Below are 24,977 nucleotides of genomic sequence, written 5' to 3' on the forward strand. Positions count from 1 at the left end.
TACTGCCAGGGGGGAGGGCTTCCTGTTGGCTGGGGATTTATCAGGCTGCCAATAGCAACCAATCACAGCTCAGCTTCTATTTTGCTACAGTTAATTAACCTGAGCTCTGATTGGTTAATATAGGCAACAAAGACATTCTCAGTATAACAAAGCTAATATATGTTGTGAAATGCTTCTATTTGCTTAGTTTTTGCCTTTTAATAATTACATTTCTATCTATTTGTTTTGTGGTTTTTGTGTGCAGAATAAATTTTTGTTAACACATTCTATTTTGCTAACAGCAGTCATTAACCCGGGCGAAGCCGGGTAGTACAGCTAGTCTAATATATAAAGCTGAATGTGTGTGTGTGTGTATGTATGTATGTATGTATGTATGTCCGGGATTGGCATCTGAACCGTAGCAGCTACAGCCACAAAATTTTGCACAGTCACACGTCTGGACCCCGAGAGCGTCATAGGCTATGTTGTGAGGTGAAATTTTAACCCCGCGCTTTCCAATTCACCAAACAATTTTGCCCCTATCTACATAATGGGGAAAAAGTGAAAGGAAAAGTGTTGGAGGCGTCGCAGCTACAGGCACAAAATTTTGCACAGTCACACGTCTGGACCCTGAGAGCGTCAAAGCTATATTGTGAGGTGAAATTTTAACCCCGCGCTTTCCAAGTCACCAAACAATTTTGCCCCTATCTACATAATGGGGAAAAAATGAAAGGAAAAGTGTTGGAGGCAAATTAACAGCTGCCAGATGTGAACAAGGGGGACTTAAAGAATGACAGCGATGGCACCAAAGAGTATATACTGTACAGTTGCTAAGGTGGGGCCCCAACATGGGATAATCACACCACCACGGGGATATGAACACACACACAAAATGCGCCACACACTACCACGTGCTCGAACACATATACCACCCTCAGTGCACATTTCACCACACATACACCAACCTCGCCACATAAAAGTAGAAACACAAAAGTCGCCGCTCAAAACTCGCCACGCGCAAAACTCTCCACATGCAAAACTCGCCACACGTGCAAAACTCGCCACACGCAAAACTTGCACACGCAGAAAAATTGCCACACGCAGAAAAATTGCCACATGCACAAAAGTTGCAACACATGCAAAAGTTGCCTCACACAAAACTTGCACATACTCAAAAGGCACCACACATAAAACTCGCCACGCGCAAAACTCGCCATGCGCAAAACTTGCTGCACACAACTTGCTACACTAACCTGTCACATGCAACTCGACACACAAAAAGTTGCTACACGCATGTCGCCACACAAAACTCATCTCACAAAAGTCCCTACATGCATGTCGCCACACGCAACTCAACACACACAACTTGACACACGAAACTCGCCCTAAAACACACACAAGTCTGGTATCCTTCAAAAATAAAAATCTGATTAATAAGCAGACAAACTACAAGAGCAACAAATGTACCATATAGGAATCCGGCAGCTGTCAGTCACATGACCAGTCTGTTATGTGTATGTGTGAGCTAATATATACTGCCAGGGGGTGGGCTTACTGTTGGCTGGGGATTTATCAGGCTGCCATTTTAGCTTACAAATACTGAGGTAAAAATACTGACCAAATAACGTGTGAACAAGGGCTAATACAGGAGGAGATGGCATACAGCTATATACTATATACAGGAGATGACACACAGGTATATACTATTTACAGGGGAGATGACACACAGGTATATACTATATACAGGAGGAGATGACACACAGATATATACTATATACAGGAGAGATGACACACAGGTATATACTATATAGAGGAGGAGATGACATACAGGTACATACTACATACAGGAGGAGATGACATACAGGTATATACTATATACAGGAGGAGATGACACACAGGTATATACTATATACAGGAGCAGATTACCTACAGGTATATAGTATATACAGGAGGAGATGACACAGGTATATGCTATGTATAGGAGGAGATGACATACAGGTATATACTATATACAGGAGATGACACACAGATATATACTATATATAGGTGAGATGACACACAGGTATATACTATATACAGGAGATTACATACAGGTATATCTAATATATAAAGCTGAATGTGTGTATGTATGTATGTGTGTATGTCCGGGATTGGCATCTGTACCGTCGCAGCTACAGCCACAAAATTTTGCACAGTCACACGTCTGGACCCCGAGAGCGTCATAGGCTATGTTGTGAGGTGAAATTTTAACCCCGCGCGTTCCAATTCACCAAACAATTTTGCTCCTATCTACATAATGGGGAAAAAGTGAAGGGAAAAGTGTTGGAGGAAAATTGACAGCTGCCAGATGTGAACAATGAGGACTTAAAGAATGAGAGCGATGGCGACAAAGAGTATATACCGTACAGTTGCTAAGGTGGGGCCCCGACATGGGATACTCACCACACACGGGGATATGAACACAAACACAAAATGCGCCACACACTACCACGTGCTTGAACACATATACCACCCTCAGCACACATTTCACCACACACACACACCAACCTCGCCACATAAAAGTCGAAACACAAAAGTCACCACTCAAAACTCGCTACATGCAAAACTCGCCATATGCAAAACTAGGCTCACGCAAAACTCGCCACACGTGCAAAACTCACCTCATGGAAAACTCACCTCATGCAAAACTTGCACACACAGAAAAATTGCCACATGTACAAAAGTTGCACCACATGCAAAAGTTGCCTCACACAAAACTTGCACATACTCAAAATGCACCACACATAAAACTCGCCACGCGCAAAACTCGCCATGCACAAATCTTGCTGCACACAACTTGCTACACTAACCTGTCACATGCAACTCAACACACAAAATGTTGCTACACGCATGTCGCCACACAAAACTCATCTCACAAAAGTCGCTACATGCATGTCGCCACACGCAACTCAACACACACAACTTGACACATAAAACTCGCCCTAAAACACACACAAGTCTGGTATTGTCCTTCAAAAATAAAAATCTGATTAATAAGCAAACTACAAGAGCAACAAATGTACCATATAGGAAATACGGCAGCTGTCAGTCACATGACCTGTCTATTATGTGTATGTGTGAGCTAATATATACTGCCAGGGGGGAGGGCTTCCTGTTGGCTGGGGATTTATCAGGCTGCCAATAGCAACCAATCACAGCTCAGCTTCTATTTTGCTACAGTTAATTAACCTGAGCTCTGATTGGTTAATATAGGCAACAAAGACATTCTCAGTATAACAAAGCTAATATATGTTGTGAAATGCTTCTATTTGCTTAGTTTTTGCCTTTTAATAATTACATTTCTATCTATTTGTTTTGTGGTTTTTGTGTGCAGAATAAATTTTTGTTAACACATTCTATTTTGCTAACAGCAGTCATTAACCCGGGCGAAGCCGGGTAGTACAGCTAGTCTAATATATAAAGCTGAATGTGTGTATGTGTGTATGTCCGGGATTGGCATCTGAACCGTCGCAGCTACAGCCACAAAATTTTGCACAGTCACACGTCTGGACCCCGAGAGCGTCATAGGCTATGTTGTGAGGTGAAATTTTAACCCCGCGCTTTCCAATTCACCAAACAATTTTGCCCCTATCTACATAATGGGGAAAAAATTAAAGGAAAAGTGTTGGAGGCAAATTAACAGCTGCCAGATGTGAACAAGGGGGACTTAAAGAATGAGAGCGATGGCGCCAAAGAGTATATACTGTACAGTTGCTAAAGTGGGGTCCCGACATGGGATAATCACCACACCACCACGGGATATGAACACACACAAAATGCGCCACACACTACCACGTGCTCGAACACATATACCACCCTCATTTCACATTTCACCTCACATACACCAACCTCGCCACATAAAAGTCGAAACACAAAAGTCGCCGCTCAAAACTCGCCACGCGCAAAACTCTCCACATGCAAAACTCGCCACACGTGCAAAACTCACCTCATGGAAAACTCGCCACACGCAAAACTTGCACACGCGGAAAAATTGCCACATGCACAAAAGTTGCAACACATGGAAAAGTTGCCTCACACAAAACTTGCACATACTCAAAAGGCACCACACATAAAACTCGCCACACGCAAAACTCGCCATGCGCAAAACTTGCTGCACACAACTTGCTACACTAACCTGTCACATGCAACTCGACACACAAAAAGTTGCTACACGCATGTCGCCACACAAAACTCATCTCACAAAAGTCGCTACATGCATGTCGCCACACGCAACTCAACACACACAACTTGACACACGAAACTCGCCCTAAAACACACACAAGTCTGGTATCCTTCAAAAATAAAAATCTGATTAATAAGCAGACAAACTACAAGAGCAACAAATGTACCATATAGGAATCCGGCAGCTGTCAGTCACATGACCAGTCTATTATGTGTATGTGTGAGCTAATATATACTGCCAGGGGGTGGGCTTACTGTTGGCTGGGGATTTGTCAGGCTGCCAATTTAGCTTACAAATACTGAGGTAAAAATACTGACCAAATAACGTGTGAACGAGGTCTAATACAGGAGGAGATGACATACAGATGTATACTATATACAGGAGGAGATGACACACAGGTATATACTATTTACAGGGGAGATGACACACAGGTATATACTATATACAGGAGGAGATGACACACAGATATATACTATATACAGGAGAGATGACACACAGGTATATACTATATAGAGGAGGAGATGACATACAGGTACATACTACATACAGGAGGAGATGACATACAGGTATATACTATATACAGGAGGAGATGACACACAGGTATATACTATATACAGGAGCAGATTACCTACAGGTATATAGTATATACAGGAGGAGATGACATACAGGTATATGCTATGTATAGGAGGAGATGACATACAGGTATATACTATATACAGGAGGAGATGACACACAGATATATACTATATATAGGTGAGATGACACACAGGTATATACTATGTACAGGAGGAGATTACATACAGGTATATACTATATATAGGAGGAGATGACATACAGGTATATACTATATACAGGGGAGATGACACACAGCAGGTATATACTATATACAGGGGAGATGACATACAGGTATATACTATATACAGGAGATGACATACAGGTGTATACTATATATAAGGGAGATGACAAACATGTTTATACTGAGGTGAAAATGAGAGGTGTGAGGTGAAAATGAAAAGGTGTGAGTGCAAAATGAGAGGAGTGAGGGAAAATAGTGGAGTGATGGGAAAATAGTGGAGTGATGGGAAAATGACAGATGTGAGGTCGAAATGACAAGTGTTAGGGGGGAATGAGAGGAGTGAGGGGGAAAATGAGGTGTGAGGGAGAAAATGAGAGATGTGAGGGGGAAAATGAAAGATGTGATGAGGAAAATGAGAGGCGTGATGGGAAAATAAGAGAAGTGAGGTGCTATAACTAACCACAGATATTTACTATGCCCAGGCAACGCCGGGCTCTTCAGCTAGTTTATTATAATTGCCAAACCTGAAATAACAAGCACTTTTCACCTATTGTGTCCCATTTCTTTGTAGATTGTAAGCTTGCGAGCAGGGACCTCACCCCTAATGTCACTGTTTAATAAGCGCTGTGGAATATGTTAGCGCTATATATAAAAAAAAAAAAAAGAATAAAAGAAAAAAAGAAAATTCTCTTAACTTGTATTGAATTTATTGTCTGTACATATCCCCGCTTAATTGTAAAGTGCTGTGGAATATGTTGGCGCTATATAAATGAAAATTATTATTTTTATTATAGGACATTTGTTCAGGGGGTGGTAGGTGTGGTGCCTTCTAAAGATAAGCCAAGGAAATCAAATTAGGCATTTTCTTACCAATGGAGAGGCAGTGGGAATAATGTTCTTAGTTATCTGGAGTCCTTCTGGTGGAGGTGTGAATTGTATCCATGTAGTGACTCATAAATCCAGGTGTTAAATTGAGTACTAGTGTCAAAGAATTGAACAACTTCATTAGTTTGAATTCCCAAATTTTTCTTTCTCTTTCATCCTTAAAATGACCTTTTAATATTAAGACTTTTAAATCTGTCATGCAGTGTCCAGGTCCAGAGAAATGTTTTCCCTCAGGGTACTGTCACACAGTGGCACTTTGGTCACTACAACGGCACGATCCGTGACGTTCCAGCGATATAGTTACGATATCGCTGTGTCTGACACACTACTGCGATCAGGGACCCCGCTGAGAATCGTACGTCGTAGCAGATCGTTTGAAACTTTATTTAGTCGTCAAGTGTCCCGCTGTGGCGGCATGATCGCAGCGTGTAACAAAGGTGTGCACGATATTCCCAATGTCCCGTATGACTTCTACATCGCAACTACGTCATGAAATTATCGCTCAAGCGCCGTGCATTGCAAAGTGTGACCGCAGTCTACGACGCTGGAGCGATAATCAAGCGACGCTGCAATGTCACGGATCGTGCCGTCGGAGCGATCAAAGTGCCACTGTGTGACAGTACCCTCAGGCGTGTCCATTTAATTCCTGATTGTGTGTCTGTGTAGATTCATCCTAGTTTGTAGTTTTTGCATGGTTTCCCCAATATAGATACTCCCAGGGAACCTCGTACATTGTATCATGTACACCACGTTGGAGGATATAGATGAAAAGGAACCCGTGACCTTATAGTCCTGATTTGTGTTTGGTACGCAAACTATATTTGTTGGTAATATGTGAATACAATTTGTCCTTGGAGTGAGTTTGCTTGAGACATACACTCCTGGGAAAATTGTCAACAGTCTTCATTGTTTTTGACTTGTGAATATCTTTCTCACTGTAGAATGATGGACTCAAAGTTGTTTGCAAACACATTGCTACTCTAAAAATTATTGCTGATGTCTTTTCTTCTTGATTTTATCTTTACACACTCTTGAATACTTTAGACCAGCAAAAATGTCTGCTTTTATAGAGGTGGTCACACTTGCTGATGAACCTTTAAAGGGAGTCTGTCACCCCCAAAATCGTATATCAGCTGCGGCCACCGGCATCAGGGGCTTATCTACAGCATTCTGTAATGCTGTAGATAAGCCCCCGATGTAACCTGAAAGATGAGAAATAAAGGTTATATTATACTCACCCAGGGGCGGTCCCGCTGCTGTCCGGGTCCGATGGGCGTCGCGGTCCGGTCCAGCGCCTCCTATCTGCATACGAGGGCAGAGCAAAGTACTGCAGTGCGCAGGCGCCGGGCCTCTCCGCTTACTTCCCTCTCACACTTCTCATAGTTTAACTACTTACTCCACTGCAGTTGAACCTCCTCTTGCATTCTTTACAGAATTATAACTGTGTGACAGGAGCTGTGTAATTATCACCAGTAACTGTGGAAAACATTTCTGTCCCTCTTTTTCACATGAAGAACCTCTGGTACAGTTCATGCAATTGCATCATACTGAAACTTCTGGTGTCTAAGACAGTGGACTTCTCCAGAGAACAGAAAGGCATATACCGTATTTTTCGGACCTTAAGATGCACTTTTTTCCCTCCAGATTTGGGAGGAAAGTGTGGGTGCGTCTTAAGGTCCGGATGTACCATGTGGGGAGGGGGCAGCGCGAGTGGGATCCACTGTGATTCCACTCACAGGAGGAAGAAAAATGTCCCCGCTGCCTGGCTGCAGCGCTGGGGAAACCATGTGATCCCGATGATTAAAGTGCAGTGAATATTCATTAGCCGCTTCCCCGCCCACCTGCCAGCTGAGTAGTGAGTGGGAAGCAGACATTGATTAGTCCTTCACTTAAGCAGCGACACACATGGTTTCCCCAGCGCTGGATTCCTGCAGCTGCTGGGGAGATCTGTGTGTCCGGTGGAGGAGGGGGCAGGGGGAGACTAGATAGCTGCATACCTGCCTGGCTGTGCTACATGCTGAGGCATAAGGACCTGTGTGATGTCAGGAAGAGGGCAGGCTGGAGCATCACATGGCAGCACAGAGCCCTCCCTCTTCTGATGTCATCACAGGTCCTTCAGACTCCCCACTAGAATCTGCAAGCTTCCTCTTATGACCTGTGCTGTGGAGGGAGAGACAACAAGAGGGTGGGCTCTGTGTGTGCAGTCATGGTATGCTAGAGCTTTTTACCTTACCACAGCGTGGCTGGCTGGCTGGCTGCCACAATTAAAAGGTTAGTCACTGCAACACACAATAAAGCACTCTGCCACTCCTGTGGTGAACTATAAGGCTAGGTTCACATTGCGTTATTGGGTGATCGCTAACGGACAGCGTTGCACGGCGAAAATGTCGCAATTAACGCCGTGCAACGGGTCCGTTAGCGCACCCATTGACAGCAATGTTGTTTCTGCCTGAAGCGCATCGCTAGCGCGTGCTTGCAGCGTCCGCGGCACGCCCGAGGTCCGTTCCCCGCTCTCGCAGATCGGGGATCTGCGAGAGCGGGGACGTTAACGCGACCCCTAAACGCGACCCCTACAAATACATTGCGTTACCACAATCCGCTAGCGCTAAACGGATTGCTCTAACGCAATGTGAACCTAGCCTAACTCCCAGCATGCCATAGCATCTGCAGGACATGCTGGGAGTTATAGTTCTCCAATGGGATCTCAAAGCAGCACTCCAGTATTAGTTTTCAGTGCAGGAAAATATAAGCCCTGTGCCCCCATTCTTATAGTCACCCTCCAGCGTCTTCATATAGTACTTTACAGCCACCACACTGGTCCCGCAGCACCATCTTCTACCCGCAGCTTCCAACATAATAGCGTACTATTATATATAATAACAACACATATAATAGTATGTTATTTATGTTACTAAATATTTTACCACATTTTTTTGCTTCAAATATTTTTTCCCATATTTTCCACCTCTAAAACCTGGGTGGGTCTTATAGTCCGGTGCGTCTTATAGTCCGAAAAATACAGTAATTACCAGGGGGTCACCATTTTCATATGGAAAGGATCAGCTAAAAAAGTAATACTAGCTAAATTTATAGAAATTCAGCTACTATTACCTTATTTTAGCTGTCCCTTTAATATGAAAATGCATGCTCTTCAGCTAGGTCATATGAGATATATATATTGTGACGTTGCACTCACTAAAAGGTAGAGGAATACTCGCTTGGCAGCGATATGACACACAGCAAGACCGTATTTTCTTCAAAAGTTCAACTGGGTTTTATTACTCCATAAACTCCAGTAGCACAAAACACAAAGTAACAGCCTTCATAGCATGGCAAACAAAGTAACAGTGTTCATAGAATGACTCTGCTCCTTCAGGACTGTGACCATACACTCTTGGTAGAGTCCAATATTCAGACTCCCTCTGGAGCCAAACACACACCGTCTGGATTACCTGCTTGTCAGCGTTGCAGGTTTCACAACATTAGTTTACACATAATCACGCCTGTATCTCTCCAGTCACCTGGTGACTGCACAGTTCAGTAACTGTCCTTTATCAGGGCACATAGTTCTTTCCCCATACCCAGGGTTACCTCTCAGGAGCTCCTGCTCCACAGGCTGACTCCTCGTCAGTCCAAGGTCCTCAATAGGACAGCGTCTTTCTCATTGTAGGGCCTGTTGTGAATTCTGCTTTTGGGCTCCCTCCAGGGGTGGTAGGTGGTAATGCAGTTGCCCCTGAGTTGCAGTCCTGGTCAGGTGTATCTGCTGATTGCAGTTCTGACTGGGGTATTTAGGCGTGCAGGATTCATTAGTCCTTGCCAGTTGTCAATTGTTGTTGGGAGGTGTTGGACCTCTGCTTGGTTCCTCCTGCCTTTCTGCCAAATCAGCAAAGATAAGTGTCTGGTGTTTTTTTTTTTTCCTGTGGCACACATGCTATGTGCTTCACAATTCATTGCTATTCTTTGTGTTTTCTTGTCCAGCTTAGATTGTGTCAGTATTTTCTCAGTCTTGTTGGATTCTCTGGAGTGGCAGATATACATTCCATGTCTTTAGTTAGATTGTGGAACTTTTTGTATTATCTGCTGTGGATATTTTTGGAAGGGTTTTAATACTGACCGCCTAGTAATCTGTCCTATCCTTTCCTATTTAGCTAGAGTGGCCTCTTTTGCTAAATCCTGTTTTCTACCTGCGTGTGTCTATTCTTCTCCTACTCACAGTCATTATTCGTGGGGGGCTGCCTATCCTTTGGGGGTCTGCTCTGAGGCAAGGTAGCATTCCTATTTCCATCTATAGGGGTATTTAGTCCTCCGGCTGTGTCGAGGTGTCTAGGGTATGTTAGGCACACCCCACGGCTACTTCTAGTTGCGGTGTTAGTTCAGGATTTGCGGTCAGTACAGGTTCCACCGACTCCAGAGAACGTTTCATGCGGCTCCAAGGTCACCAGATCATAACAAGGGCCATCCCAGGCTCTGTACACACATGTGACCTGTGTGGGTGCTATTCAGGACGCTCGTCCAACACCAAAGCCACCAGGTCCAAAGCTCCACCACGTGCTATTCAGGGAGATAGCACTCCCACACATAGGCTTTACCAAGACCTTGTACATGGACCATACAGATCCACACACTCTCAACATGTGACCCACACCCTGGTCACATTATGAAGCTGTAACCACCCCCACAGGTTGGAGGTGTGTGTGTGTGGCTAGTTTGACCTGCCCAGCTCTCAGAACTAGCCAGCCCTGCCAGCCTCCCTCTAAAACAACATAATTACTTGTGGGACTACAGGTCCCAGAACAACCTTACTTCAGGCTGGCAGTGCAGAGTGTCTTCCTCTGCGACACACATACCGACCATTCACAATAATGCCGGACTTTAACTCCTCACCATAGTTATGCCTGCGATTGCCATGCATTCCTATTGCCGCAATATACCTCCATGCATATTCTGGGGAGACCATGCAGTGCTGTCTACCTGTAACAGGGGTCACTGCATCACAATATCTATAATATAACGCTGGGAGCGTCACTCTGTCCGAAGCCTTTATAGACTGCGCAAGCGCCGTCGCAATCTTGACCCCACAGAGTGACGCAGCCCAGGAGATCGCGGTATGCGTAAGCACTGAACGCATACCGCGGTCTCCAATGGAGAAGCAGGGATGTGCCAGGAGGGTGAGTATATGCTATATTCACTTGTCCCCGTTCCACCGCTGCTCGCTGCTCCGTCTTTCGCGTCTTCTGCCTGTGACGTTCGATTCAGAGGGCGCGATGACGCGATTAGAACGCGCCGCCCTCTGACTGAACAGTCACAGCCAGAGGACCCAGAAGAAGTAGCGGTGCGCAGCGGTGGATCGGGGCCAGGTGACTATAGCAAGTGCCGGGGGCCTGAGCCCCCATAGGAATAAGTGGCTCCTGTAGCCGTCATGTTGGGCTCAGAGGGGGAAATGAGCTTCTATATCATCAAGAGTCTGAGTTTGAGAAGGTCCTGCTTTACCATGAACACTGTCTTTAGCAGTATGGTTCTCTTCTCTCATCCAATGGGCAGACAATGGGGTGAAAAAGATCTGGATCTCCCTTGTCTTTTTATGCCCCTCTCAAAGTATATATAAACATTGTGTATTCTAATACCACTATGTATTACTGACATTTGAAACCTAGTTGACTTCACCAGCTAACATAATGGAATTTATAAAAGTTAATTAGGAAGACTATGATGCAGATCTTAAAGGACAACATCTAACTGATTTTGTTAATGTGACCAGTCATAAAGGCAGATGGGCAAATATCAATGCTTACCCTCTTGGTTATTTATAAATGTTTCCGGTTTTCCTCCCAGTATGAATGAAGCAGGATTTGTGGGGTATTCACTACATATTGACATTTCATTGGTTCATTTTTGGTGGCGAGGCCATAGCATTTTATTAATTCCTGTGTTGTATATTGTATTTTTGTCTGCACTCCAGTATGGCACCCTAAATGCACCTGCTCCATTTACAGAAATATTAGTTGCAGTTATTTAGATTGGACTAATGCTTTGTTTTATAATTGTTTTTAGATGGAGATATGCTTGAAAGACCAGGTTGTAATCCTAGATGAGGCCCACAACATCGAGGACTGTGCCCGTGAATCTGCCAGTTATAGTGTAACAGATGCCCAGTTGCTGTTTGCCCGAGATGAGATAGACAGCATGGTTATCCATGGGATTAGACCAAGCAACCATGAACCCTTGCGAGGGGTTTGTTACAGTATGACCAAGTAAGTTATTTCTTGGGAGAAATAATTAGAAATAAGTTACAAGCTAGTAATAGCAACAACCTCGCAATAGTAACTTCTCATCTGCAGTTAATAGAGATATTGTGTAATCTGTAAATGACTCTATATACAAATATCTTCATTTTTATCATCTGTTTTCTAGTTGGATAAAAGAATGTACTGATAATTTGGTGGAAAGGGATTATGAATCTTCATGTAAAGTGTGGAATGGTAAAGATATTCTCTCAATTTTCCATGACATGGGTATAACGAATGCAACGTTTCCTCTCCTTAAGGTAAGTGTCAACTTTTTTCTTTTCAGGGGGGCAAATTCTCAAGTTTCCTGTATATAGAATTGTCTCTTTTTAGTCTTCATTGCATTTTTTTATGTTGTAATTAGGGAAATCTGGCTGCTGTAGTTGAAAAGGAGGAAAAGACAACTATGCTGGATGGTCAGGAGTCGGTAGTGAAAGTTCCAATACTTAGCCCACAAACGCAAATAGTATTGCAGGGACTGTTTCTTGTCTTGGACTATCTGTTTCGTGAAAACAACAGGTTAGTTTACATATGGGAAATAATACCCTATGTATAACATTTAATAATTACTATTTAAGTAAGTATAACAAGATATTTTCACTTCTAGTGAAAGCCATTAACGGTACTCAAAATGTTGATGATATAGCTTCTGCTGCTGTATTCTAGAAATTGAAGAAACTGCGGTGTGACTTTGACATAAATTAACATTTAGTGTGTTGGGATGAAAAGAGATCTGCTGTGAAAACTCTTAAAAGGGAGTTTGGAAGTTAATCCGTATACATGGGATAGGTGAATAACTTCCCCATTGCTGGGGGTCCGACCACTGGGATTCCTAACGATTCCCAGAATCGGGGCGCTGAATAGCTTCTGTTCTGTCTTCATACACGTTGATACGGAGTGTGATCTAACATACGGCATAAACCACTTCTGTCCTCCAAATAAGCAGACTGTTCTCTGTAGTCTAACTTGTTTATTGGTAAACATGTGAGCGCGGTAAAACTATAAGAATACAAATGACACAAATAAGTATTGGGCCAAATAATAGCACAGCTGATACTTCACAACTAACAAGAAAGTATACAGTATGATGCAACTTGTGTATATAACTACATGCAATAAGTCTCTGATAATCAGATTTCTTATGTACTGGCTGCTATACAGTTAATCACATTCTGTACAACACTACATTGCAAGAACAGGGATAACAATCTTACCGGATAAACTTTACCAGGATGGCAACTAAGTGAGGTAGTTTCAACACAGCAGATAAACACGTGTGTCCCGGGAAGTACACAGAGAAAATTGGAGTTTCCCTATCCCATGATACCTTAGTGCAATCCCAGAATGCAACACTCTAATTGTGACTAAGGCACAGATTATAAATTTAACCACCACTAGATGGTGTTATAACACAGCAAATCAACACTATAGTACTAAAACTTTAATGCATAATACGAGCTACACTGTCCTTATTAGAATGGACAGAACAGCTTCTGTGAATGGAGAAGTGGTCTATAATGCCCACCTCCGCTTCATTTTTTCTTTCAGGATCGTTGAACACCACACAGCGTTCAGCAATCTCTGGCAGTCCCAGTAAGAATGAACGGAGTGGCAACTCTCTAAGGGGCAAATGAAGAGTTTCATTGTCCACTACTATTATATTACAATCTTTTCTATTTTGTTTCTTAGTGTATTTAATTGGAAAATGTAATGATGATGTCTCTCAATAAAAATTAATGGAAATGCAGTGTGCCTGATTGACCACCACTCCAATCAAGCGGGGCTTGACCTCTCTGTACACATAAATGCCTAGTTTTACATTGTGTGAATATATTCAAAATGGAGGGAGGGGATTAAGGTGCTGCCAGATACCACTGGTGGTGTCTTACCCTATGAAAAATAAAGGATCAGATATTTAAATTTGGGGAAGAGTTTGCACACTCCCATATATATAAGGTAGTTGACGGGTCTTCCAAAATCAGCACTATCAATCAACTTTTTTTTTTATTTGTATGGGTCTCTTTAGCAATCTAATATCTAGTAAATGGAAACTAGTCATCTCGACACATAATAACTAATTCATAACTTCTGAGCAATAAGTAGGCATTAAAAATGGTTACTAGTTGCCTTAAAAATGTAAAAGGCTATTCCCATCTCCAAGATTCTATCCCAATTTAGTAGGTGTAATAATAATATTTTCAATTAAGTTCAATTCGAAATGTAATACAGTTCTACTGATTCACTATGTCACTGCAGGGCATTAGGAATCCATGTTTACGACCACTAACAACTATCTAACTGTCGCTATATTATTACACCAGCTATATATTGGGATAAGATCTTGGAGATGGGAATACCCTTTAAATATGTACTCTGGCATTTTAAAATGACTGCATCCTAGTGACACATGTACTTCTTACATATGGTTTTGTGATTACATCATTTTACCATTTACTACAGTAGTCATCCATTTCTTTAGATTTGCAGAAGATTACAGGGTTGCCTTGCAGCAATCTTACACATGGACAAGCAAACAAGACGTAGCAGATGAAAACGGATTCTTTGCAAGACCAAAAAATCGTAGAAGCATTCGTCAAAGGACGCTAATTTATACGCTGAACTTCTGGTGCTTGAACCCAGCAGTGGTAAATTAAGTATATTCCATGTAAACATATGAATAGCACATGTTTTGTTGAAGAGTGCATTTACCACCTACCAAAAGAAAGTGGATGACCAGGAGAAGTCATAAAAGGGGTGCAAATGTATAAAATATGTGCTCTATTTGTGGCACTAATATATAAGGTGTTTATATAAAGCATCATGGGTGTCAAAATGTGCCTAACATACTTATAGAACTAATGCAGTGTGGCATTTCAGAAAAATGTCACCATCACATAACTTACAGTTTACAAAACGATAAATCTCCCTGAAAGTTGTGCAAAATAATCTGGAGGCAAACTGGAATAAGACACTATTAAAATGTGGTCACATGTTGGGTCATGCAAAAGAGTTGACCCAAAAGCCACAATGCAATAGCAGCTTGTGACCAAAAGGCCTAGCTTTTCCAGGTGACAATACAGTGCTGTATTGTTGGAGGGGTTGTTTACTTTGGGCTGTCCCTGTTTGATAGATGGGTCCTCTGACATTCAGCTGTTCACAAGCTGTTTAGATTTTATTTAAAATGTTTTATCTCTATTTTATGTGAAAAGAAAAAATACTTTGTCATATATTTTCTTACTGTTTTTTATTACAGGCATTTTCTGAACTAAGTGGCAATGCTCGCTCTATTGTCCTTACCTCAGGCACCTTGTCTCCAATGGGTTCATTTTCCTCTGAACTAGGAGTTAAGTTTTCTATCCAGCTAGAGGCCAGTCATGTTATCCAAAAATCCCAGGTGAGTGATCACTTTTATACTGTGCATTTGTGAGTATGCTAGCTGAAGAATTTAGATGCCGGTATATAGTTGCAAATTGTTACGCTGTGAAAATGTGGCATACACAATTATTTTCATAGAGACTCAAGGTATTGAGCTTGAAAGGGTTTTTCCAAAATGGGCATATTTCACCTAAACAGAGACTAGGTGACAAATGTTTGATTCCTGGGACTCCAACTCTTAGACCATCATCGATATTTAGAACAGGGTCAGTTCCTTCTCACTACATGATCATAGTGATGAATGACTTAAACAGATCATCCATGAAACATGGACAACACCACTCCATTGTCTATGGAGCTGGTAGAAACTGTACTGTACTCCGTGGTCGGGGGTCATCGGAATGTCACTGTTGATGGCGGCAGCAAATGTTTATGAAAATACATAAAAAAATTACCATTTTGCAATCGTGTGTGTCATTTTTTAACAAGAGTAAGGAAGGGAAGTTAGAGACCATCAGACAGCAACCAGTTTAATTCAGAATAAATATTCCGGAAATGGTAGGTGATATTGGGGCAAGATCTAAAGGGTCCAGTCATAAGACCCATACAAGTACTTTTGGTAAGTAGTAATGACGAAAAAGATGTGTCCACCATAGTACATTTGAACCAATGTCGTAAGATGCACCTTTCAGTATTGGACTGGCCCTGCAGAGCATGGGAAGATCATCCGGAGACTAACACCCCCCCCCCCCCCCCCCCCCCCGCTTCTATATGTTTGGAGGAGAGAAGCTTTGCCTGAAGTTTGATGCATCATTTAAGGTAGTGCTGGGATCTACATTGAGTTCTGCAGTGCCACCTTAACACCTCCTCCCTTCCTTCCCTCTCACACACAAACATCTGTCTCCTTTGCTGTAAGGGCTGAGAGGGGGAGGGGATTTGCAGTCTACAGCTGCACTGAGTGGCGCTTTTTCACCTGCACTCAGCAACTTAACTGTAAAGTAAGGTTTTCTGTGTGCATATTTATTGGTTATGAGTTTTATGTGTTGAGTGTGTGAGTACTTATACTCATGTATAACTGTCAGTGTGAGTGAAGGGGTCCTCTTTCAGCTATGGGTGACATGGGTTGTGGGGAATGGAGCCCTCAATCCGTTATGGGTGACTGGTGGCCTCCTGTCATGCCAGAGGAAGGAAATACCTGGTGTATTGAGCAAACAAGGTAAAGAAGGTAAAGAGTGCCCTGACGATGGAGAAAAGGAAGAAGGACACCCCTAAACACTCACCTGAGAGTGCACCCTGCTCTCCCTATTGTCCCTAAACGGGTCCTGTTCCCCCATGCGTGATCATGTGCCTAAGCACTAGCTTGCCCTGAGCTATCCTAACTAGTGAGTAGTGCAGCAAGATCCTTGTCTCGCTACTAAAGTAAAGAAACTCAGGGAGGGAAACAAGCTGTCAAGTTTCAAACCCAGCAGCTCTTGTGCACCAGGCCACAGCTCTTCCCTCTGAGTTATTCAGCTCGCTGGACAGTTACTTGCTAAATCCGATATTAGTACCTGTGTTGTTCCTCATGTCTCCTACCCGAGTTCCTGTTATTTCAACCTGAAGTTTCTGATTGGCTCACTCTGTGATCTCCTGATTGAGCACCCTACTTAAACCTGGCACTTCATTGCGAGTTATTGAGCTCCCAGCCTTTAGTCTAGCTTCTTTCCACCTGCTGCTTATTCTCAAGATCCTATTGCTGCTCTGTTTACCGACCTCTAGCTATATCCTGACTACAATTCCTGCTTATCCTCAAGATCAGAGGTGTCAAACTGCATTCCTTGAGGGCCACCAACAGGTCATGTTTTCAGGATTTCCTTAGCATTCCACAAGGTGCTGGAATCATTCTGTGCAGGTGACTAAATTATCACCTGTGCAATACAAGGAAATCCTGAAAACATGACCTGTTGGCGGCCCTCGAGGAATGCAGTTTGACACCTCTGCTCAAGATCCAACTGCTGCTCTGTGTACTAACCTCTGACTATATCCTGACAATTCTTCCTGCTGGTGCTGCCCCTGGTGGTTGCAATATCACTACTCCAACTCAGGTCAGTCGTTAACAGAATTATCTTGCACACAAAATGGAGTCTGTTGCAGCCCAACTGAGGCAACAAGTCGCTGAACTTCAGATTTTTAGTGCCACATACCAAGAAAAATGTTCTAAGTTGTAAACACATGTGTTGGGTCAGCAAAAGAAAGTTATTGAGTTGCAGAATCAACTTCTGGATTTACACAACTCAGGCCTGTAATCAGGCCGCTGCCTGCAAACCAGTGGGGATCTTTATCATTATCGTGGATTCCTTAATCAATATCGCATCTATTTCCAGATGCAACCTTCGCTGTTTACCAGTCATAGAAAAAAGGTTCTTTTTATCATTAATCTCCTGACAGATGAGGCTCTTGCATGAGCCTCACTTTATGTGGAAATTAAATCTGACCTATTAAAAGACTTTGTTTCCTTCTTCACTGCTATGGATGAAGTGTTTGATGGCCCAAATCGTTGTCCTACAGTGAAACCAAATTGCATAACCTACATCAAGGGCGGCGCTCTAGCTGAATATACTGCCCAATTCTGCCGCTGGGTGGCAGACACCATAAGGAATTTAGCTGCCCAGAGGAATCAATTTAGACAAGGATTATCAGAACTAGTTAAGGGTGAACTTGCAAGGGTTGAGACCCCTGATAATTTAGAGGACTTTATTCAACTGTGCATCCGAACTGATCAGAGACTAACTGAACGAAGAAAGGAAAGACTGCGAGTATTTGGAAACACGTCTAACTACTCCTGTACTCAGTCAGCCTAAAGGCTATGTGCACACGTAGGAAGGGTCCTCTACGGGTTCTCCCGCAGCGGATTTGATAGATCTGCAGGGCCAAACCGCTGCGGTTATCCCTGCAGATTTATCGCGGTTTGTCTTGTGGTTTCTGCTGCGGGTTTACTCCTGCACTTGTTTTACTATTGATGCTGCATATGCGGCATCAATAGTAATGTTAAAAATAATTTAAAAAATGGTTGTACTCACCCTTCGACGCGGCGGTCCGGTTCCAATGATGCTATGCGAGAAGGACCTTCGTGACGTCACGGTCATGTGACCGCGACGTCATCGCAGGTCCTGCTCGCATAGCAACCCTGCGACCGGACTGCCGTGTGCAGCGCTGAGAGGCGGGAGGACTTTAGGGGCAATCAGAAGGTGAGTATATCATTATTTTTTATTTTAATTCTTTTTTTTTTTTACACAAATATGGTTCCCAGGGCCTGGAGGAGAGTCTCCTCTCCTCCACCCCGGGTACCATCCGCACATGATCCGCTTACTTCCCGCATGGTGGGCACAGCCCCATGCAGGAAGTAAGCGGATCAATGCATTCCTATGTGTGCAGAATCACCACGATTCCGCACAAAGAAGTGACATGCTGCGGATTGTAAACCGCTGCGTTTCCGCTCGTTTTTTTCCGCAGCATGTGCACAGCGTTTTCAGTTTCCCATAGGTTTACATTGAACTGTAAACTCATGGGAAACTGCTGCGGACCCGCAGCTGCAGAAACGCTGCGGATCCGCAGCAAAATCCGCAACGTGCGCACATACTCTAAAACAACAACAGGAAGTGGAAAGTGTTACTGAACCTATGAAAATTAATGTAATCTGTAAACCTCTCTCTGCAGTAAAGAAGGAGAAGCGACGTACAGAAAATGTATGCCTCTTTTGTGGTGGTACTGGACATTTTGCCTTCAACTGTCCTAATAAAAGGACCATAGCTTTCACAAATGCCAAAACTGAAAGCGATTTAGATGTTTTTGAATGGCCAGATCCAGTTATGGCCAAGAGGCAAAGAGCAATCACCAACGTCTCATTTTGTCATTCCCATACAGGTCATAATTGGGAAACCAAAAAATACAATACTCTGCCATGTTAGATTCTGGATCAGGAGAAATTTTTATGGACTTACAATTTACACGTGATAATAACATTTCAAGTATAACTAAATCCATGCCACTTGATATGTAAACTGTGGATGGATCACCTTTTTAATCTGGACCTGTTACTCACGAGTAGTGTTGAGCGATACCGTCCGATACTTGAAAGTATCGGTATCGGAAAGTATCGGCCGATACCGGCAAAGTATCGGATCTAATCCGATACCGATACCAATACAAGTCAATGGGACTCATGTATCGGACGGTATTCCTGATGGTTCCCAGGGTCTGAAGGAGAGAAAACTCTCCTTCAGGCCCTGGGAACCATATTAATGTGTAAAATAAAGAATTAAAATAAAAAATATTGCTATACTCACCTCTCCGACGCAGCCTGGACCTCAGCGAGGGAACCGGCAGCGTTGTTTGCTTAAAATTTGCGCGTTTACTTCCTTACTTGAAGTCCCGGCTTGTGATTGGTCGCTTGCCGCCCATGTGGCCGCGACGTGACCAATCACAGCAAGCCGTGACGTAATTTTAGGTCCTTCAGGATTTTAAAATTACGTTCTGGCTTGTGATTGGTCGCGTCGCGGTCACATGGGCGACGCGACCAATCACAAGCCGTGACGTCACGGGAGGCTGGACACGCGCGCATTTTAAAATGCGCGCTTGTCCTGCCTCCCGTGACGTCACGGCTTTTGATTGGTCGCATCGCGTCGCGACCAATCACAAGCCAGAACGTAATTTTAAAATCCTGAAGGACCTAAAATTACGTCACGGCTTGCTGTGATTGGTCGCGTTGCGGCCACATGGGCGACGCGACCAATCACAAGCCGGGACGTCACGGGAGGTTATGCTTTTCAGCCTTAGCAACGCCCCTGCCACCTTTCGGCACTTCATTAATGATCTTTTTCGAGATTTCTTGGATCGATTTGTTGTTGTTTATCTTGATGACATACTTATACTTTCAGATACCTTGGAGGAACATCACAGGAATGTCCACTTAGTTCTGAAATGTATACAGGAGAATCAGCTCAAAAAATGTGAATTTGAACAAACCAGGACTCCATTCCTGGGATATATAATCTCCCCAAAAGATCTGAGCATGGATTCCAGTAATATCAGAGCGGTAGTTGACTGGCCTACCCCAATAAATCTAAAAGACCGTTCACTGCCTTATAGGATTTGCAAATTTCTACAGAAGATTCATTAAAAATGTAAAAAAAAATTATTTTATCAATTATTTCGCTCACGAAGAAAACCAAAGTGTTTTCCTGGTCCCCAGAGGCAAAGGTGGCTTTTGGCAAATTAACCCAATTCTGACCACTGTCACTTTATGAGGTTATATCTCTGGAACGCTTTAACAGATCCTGCTGATTCTGAGACTGTTTTTTCGTGACATATTGTACTTCATGATGGTGGTAACATTTCTGCGATATTACTTAATTAATTTTGCAATTTTCAAACTTTGTATTTTTATGCCCTTAAATTAGAGAGATATGTCACAAAAAATAGTTAATAAATAACATTTCCCACATGTCTACTTTACATCAACACAATTTTGGAAACAAAATTTTTTTTTGTTAGGGAGTTATAAGGGTTAAAAGTTGACCAGCAATTTCTCATTTTTACAACACCATTTTTTTTTTGCGACCACATCACATTTGAAGTAATTTTGAGGGGTCTATATGATAGAAAATAACCAAGTGTGACACCATTCTAAAAACTGCACCCCTCAAGGTGCTCAAAACCACATTCAAGAAGTTCATTAACCCTTTACGTGCTTCACAGGAACTGAAACCATGTGGAAGGAGAAAATTAGCATTTAACTTTTTTTTGCAAACATTTTACTTCAGAACCATTTTTTTTATTTTCACAAGTGTAAAAACAGAAATTTTACCATAAATTTTGTTGTGCAATTTCTCCTGAATACGCCGATACCCCATATGTGTGGGTATAACCACTGTTTGGGCGCACCGCAGAGCTTGGAAGAGAAGGAGTGCCGTTTGACTTTTTCAATGCAGAATTGGCTGGAATTGAGATCGGATGCCATGTCACGTTTAGAGAGCCCCTGATGTGCCTAAACAGTGGAAACGCTCCACAAGTGACACCATTTTGGAAACTAGACCCCTTAAGGAACTTATCTAGATGTGTGGTGAGCACTTTGAGCCCCCAAGTGCTTCACAGAAGTTTATAAAGTAGAGCCGTGAAAATAAAAAATCGCATTTGTTTACACAAAAATGATCTTTTCGCCCACAAATTCTTATTTTCACAAGGGTAACAGGAGAAATTAGACCACAAAAGTTGTTGTGCAATTTCTCCTGAGTATGTCGATACCCCATTTGTGGGGGTAAACCACTGTTTGGGCGCACCGCAGAGCTTGGAAGAGAAGGAGTGCCGTTTTACTTTTTCAATGTAGAATTGGCTGGAATTGAGATCGGACACCATGTCGTGTTTGGAGAGCCCCTGATGTGCCTAAACAGTGGAAACCCCCCACAAGTGACACCATTTTGGAAACTAGACCCCTTAAGGAACTTAACTAGATGTGTGGTGAGCACTTTAAACCCCCAGGTGCTTCACAGAAGTTTATAACGTAGAGCCTTGAAAATAAAAAATCAAATTTTTTCTACAAAAACGATGTTTTTGCCCCCAAATTTTTATTTTCTCAAGGGTAGCAGGAGAAATTAGACCACAAAAGTTGTTGTGCAATTTCTCCTGAGTACGTCGATACCCCATATGTGGGGGTAAACCACTGTTTGGGCGCACTGCAGAGCTTGAAAGAGACGGAGTGCCGTTTTACTTTTTCAATGTAGAATTGGCTGGAATTGAGATTGGACGCCATGTCGCGTTTGGAGAGCCCCTGATGTGCCTAAACAGTAGAAACCCCCCACAACTGACCCCATTTTGGAAACTAGACCCCTTAAGGAACTTGTCTAGATGTGTGGTGAGCACTTTAAACCCCCAAGTGCTTCACAGAAATTTATAACGTAGAGCCGTGAAAATAAAAAAATCCTTTTTTTTTCCTCACAAATGATTTTTTAGCCTGCAATTTTTTATGTTCTCAAGGGTAACCGGAGACATTGGACCCCAAAATCTGTTGTTCAGTTTGTCCTGAGTATGCTGATACCCCATATGTGGGGAAGGCACTGTTTGGGCACCCATCGGGACTTGGAAGGGAAGGAGCGCCGCTTGGAATGCAGACTTTGATAGGATGGTCTGTGGGCGTCATGTTGCATTTGCAGAGCTCCTGATGTGCCTAAACAGTAGAAACCCCGAACAAGTGACCCCGTTTTGGAAACTAGACCCCCCAAAGAGCTTATCTAGATGTGTGGTAAGCACTATGAACCCCCAACTGCTTCACAGAAGTTTATAATGTAGAGCCATGAAAATAAAAATAATCATATTTTTTCCACAAAATTGATCTTTTCACCCCCAAATTTTTACTTTCACAAGGGTAACAGGAGAAATTGGACCCCAAAATGTATTGTGCAATTTATGCTGAGTAGACTGATACCCCATATGTGGTGGGAAACCACTGTTTGGGCGCATGGCAGAGCTCGGAAGGGAAGGAGGGCCGTTTTGGAATGCATACTTTGATAGAATGGTCTGCGGGCGTTATGTTGCGTTTGCAGAGCCCCTGATGTACCTAAACAGTAGAAACCCCCCCACAAGTGACCCCATTTTGGAAACTAGACCCCCCAAGGAACTTATCTAGATGTGTGGTGAGAACTTTGAATGCCCAAGTGCTTCACAGAAGTTTATTAAGCAGAGTCGTGAAAATAAAATTTTTTTTTTTTTCCACAAAAAAGATTTTTTAGCCCCCGAGTTTTTATTTTCACAAGGGTAACGAGAAATTGGACCCAAAAGTTGTTGTCCAATTTGTCCTGAGTACACTGATACCCCATGTGTGGGGGGGACCACTGTTTGGGTGCACGGCAGAGCTCGGAAAAGAACGAGCGCCGTTTTGGAATGCAGACTTTGATAGAATGGTCTGCGGGCGTTATGTTGCGTTTGCAGAGCCCCCGATGTACCTAAACAGTAGAAACCCCCCACAAGTGACCCCATTTTGGAAACTAGACCCCCCCAAGGAACTTATCTAGATGTGTTGTAAGAACTTTGAATGCCCAAGTGCTTCACAGAAGTTTATAATGCAGAGTTGTGAAAATAAAAAAATAAAAAATTTCCACAAAAAAGATTTTTTTTAGCCCCCAAATTTTTATTTTCACAAGGGTAACAAAAGAAATTGGACCCCAAAAGTTGTTATCCAATTTATCCCGAGTACGCTGATGCCCCATATGTGGGGGTAAACCACTGTTTGGGCGCACGGCAGAGCTCAGAAGGGAGGGAGCAGCATTTGACTTTTTGAGCGCAAAATTGGCTGTGGCGTTTAGAGACCCCCTGATGTACCTAAACAGTGGAAACCCCCCAATTCTAACTCCAACCCTAAACCCAACACACCCCTAATCCCAACCCGATCCATAATCCTAATCACAACCTTAACGATAATCACAACCCTAACCCGAAAACAACCATAACCCTAATCAGAACCCTAAATCCAACACACCCCTAATCCTAATCTCAACCCTAACCTCAAACCTAACCCTAATCCCAGTACACCCCTAACCCTAGTCCCAACCCTAACCTTAACCCTAATCCCAAACCTAACCCTAATCCCAAACGTAACCCTAATGCCAACCCTAATCCTAACCCTAATCCCAACTCTAACCCTGACTTTAGCTGCAAACCTAGTCCTAACTTTAGCCCCAACCCTAGCCCTAACTTTAACCCTAACCCTAACTTTAGCTCCAACCCTAAATTTAGCCCCAACCCTAACCCTAGCCCTAACTTTAGCCTCAACCCTAACCCTAGCCCTAACTTTAGCCCCAACCCTACCCCTAAATTCAGCCCCAACCCTAACCCTAAATTAAGCCCCAACCCTAACCCTAAATTTAGCCCTAACCCTAAGTTTAGCCCCAACCCTAACCCTAACTTTAGCCCTAACCCTAAATTTAGCCCCAACTCTAACCCTAACTTTAGCCCCAACCCCAACCCTAAATTTAGCCCCAACTCCTCTAGCTGCCGGCCGGCAGATCATGGCGGGCGCACTGCGCATGCGCCCGCCATTTTCTTACCATATGAAGAAGCCGGCGGCCAGGAGGGGACACAGTTGGACCCAGGGACACCGGTAAGTATAACAGGGTCCCCGAATCCCCCTATTTCTCTGTCCTCCGATGTGCGATCACATCAGAGGACAGAGAATTACACATCGCTTTTTTTTTTTTTGTGGTCGCCGGTAAACAGTTAATTACCGGGGATCGCAAAACAGGGGTCTGTAAAAACCGATCAAAGATCAAAGACTTTCCGGGTGCCGGCCGGAGGGCGCACTGCGCATGCACCCGCCATTTTTTGGCCGGAACAAGATGGCGGCGCCCATCGGGAGCCACAAGCAGCATCTGGGGAGACAAGTGAGTATCGGGGGGCGATCGGGGAC

The 24,977-nt window shown here is 43.3% G+C and overlaps 2 protein-coding genes across 2 annotated transcripts in view; one reads left to right on the forward strand and one right to left on the reverse strand.

The window, feature by feature from the left end:
- LOC143816164 (uncharacterized) overlaps positions 1 to 24,977 on the reverse strand; it is a 589,616-nt gene that overhangs the window by 548,328 nt on the left and 16,311 nt on the right. The window lies entirely within an intron of this gene.
- BRIP1 (BRCA1 interacting DNA helicase 1) overlaps positions 1 to 24,977 on the forward strand; it is a 554,995-nt gene that overhangs the window by 200,360 nt on the left and 329,658 nt on the right. The window contains exons 9-13 of the mRNA XM_077296215.1: positions 11,934 to 12,133; positions 12,294 to 12,426; positions 12,531 to 12,685; positions 14,646 to 14,811; positions 15,420 to 15,560. Of these exons, the coding sequence (XP_077152330.1) occupies positions 11,934 to 12,133; positions 12,294 to 12,426; positions 12,531 to 12,685; positions 14,646 to 14,811; positions 15,420 to 15,560 (795 nt within the window). The remainder of the gene's footprint in view (positions 1 to 11,933; positions 12,134 to 12,293; positions 12,427 to 12,530; positions 12,686 to 14,645; positions 14,812 to 15,419; positions 15,561 to 24,977) is intronic.

This window comes from Ranitomeya variabilis, chromosome 3, assembly GCF_051348905.1.
Source record: "Ranitomeya variabilis isolate aRanVar5 chromosome 3, aRanVar5.hap1, whole genome shotgun sequence".
Taxonomy (NCBI): domain Eukaryota; kingdom Metazoa; phylum Chordata; class Amphibia; order Anura; family Dendrobatidae; genus Ranitomeya; species Ranitomeya variabilis.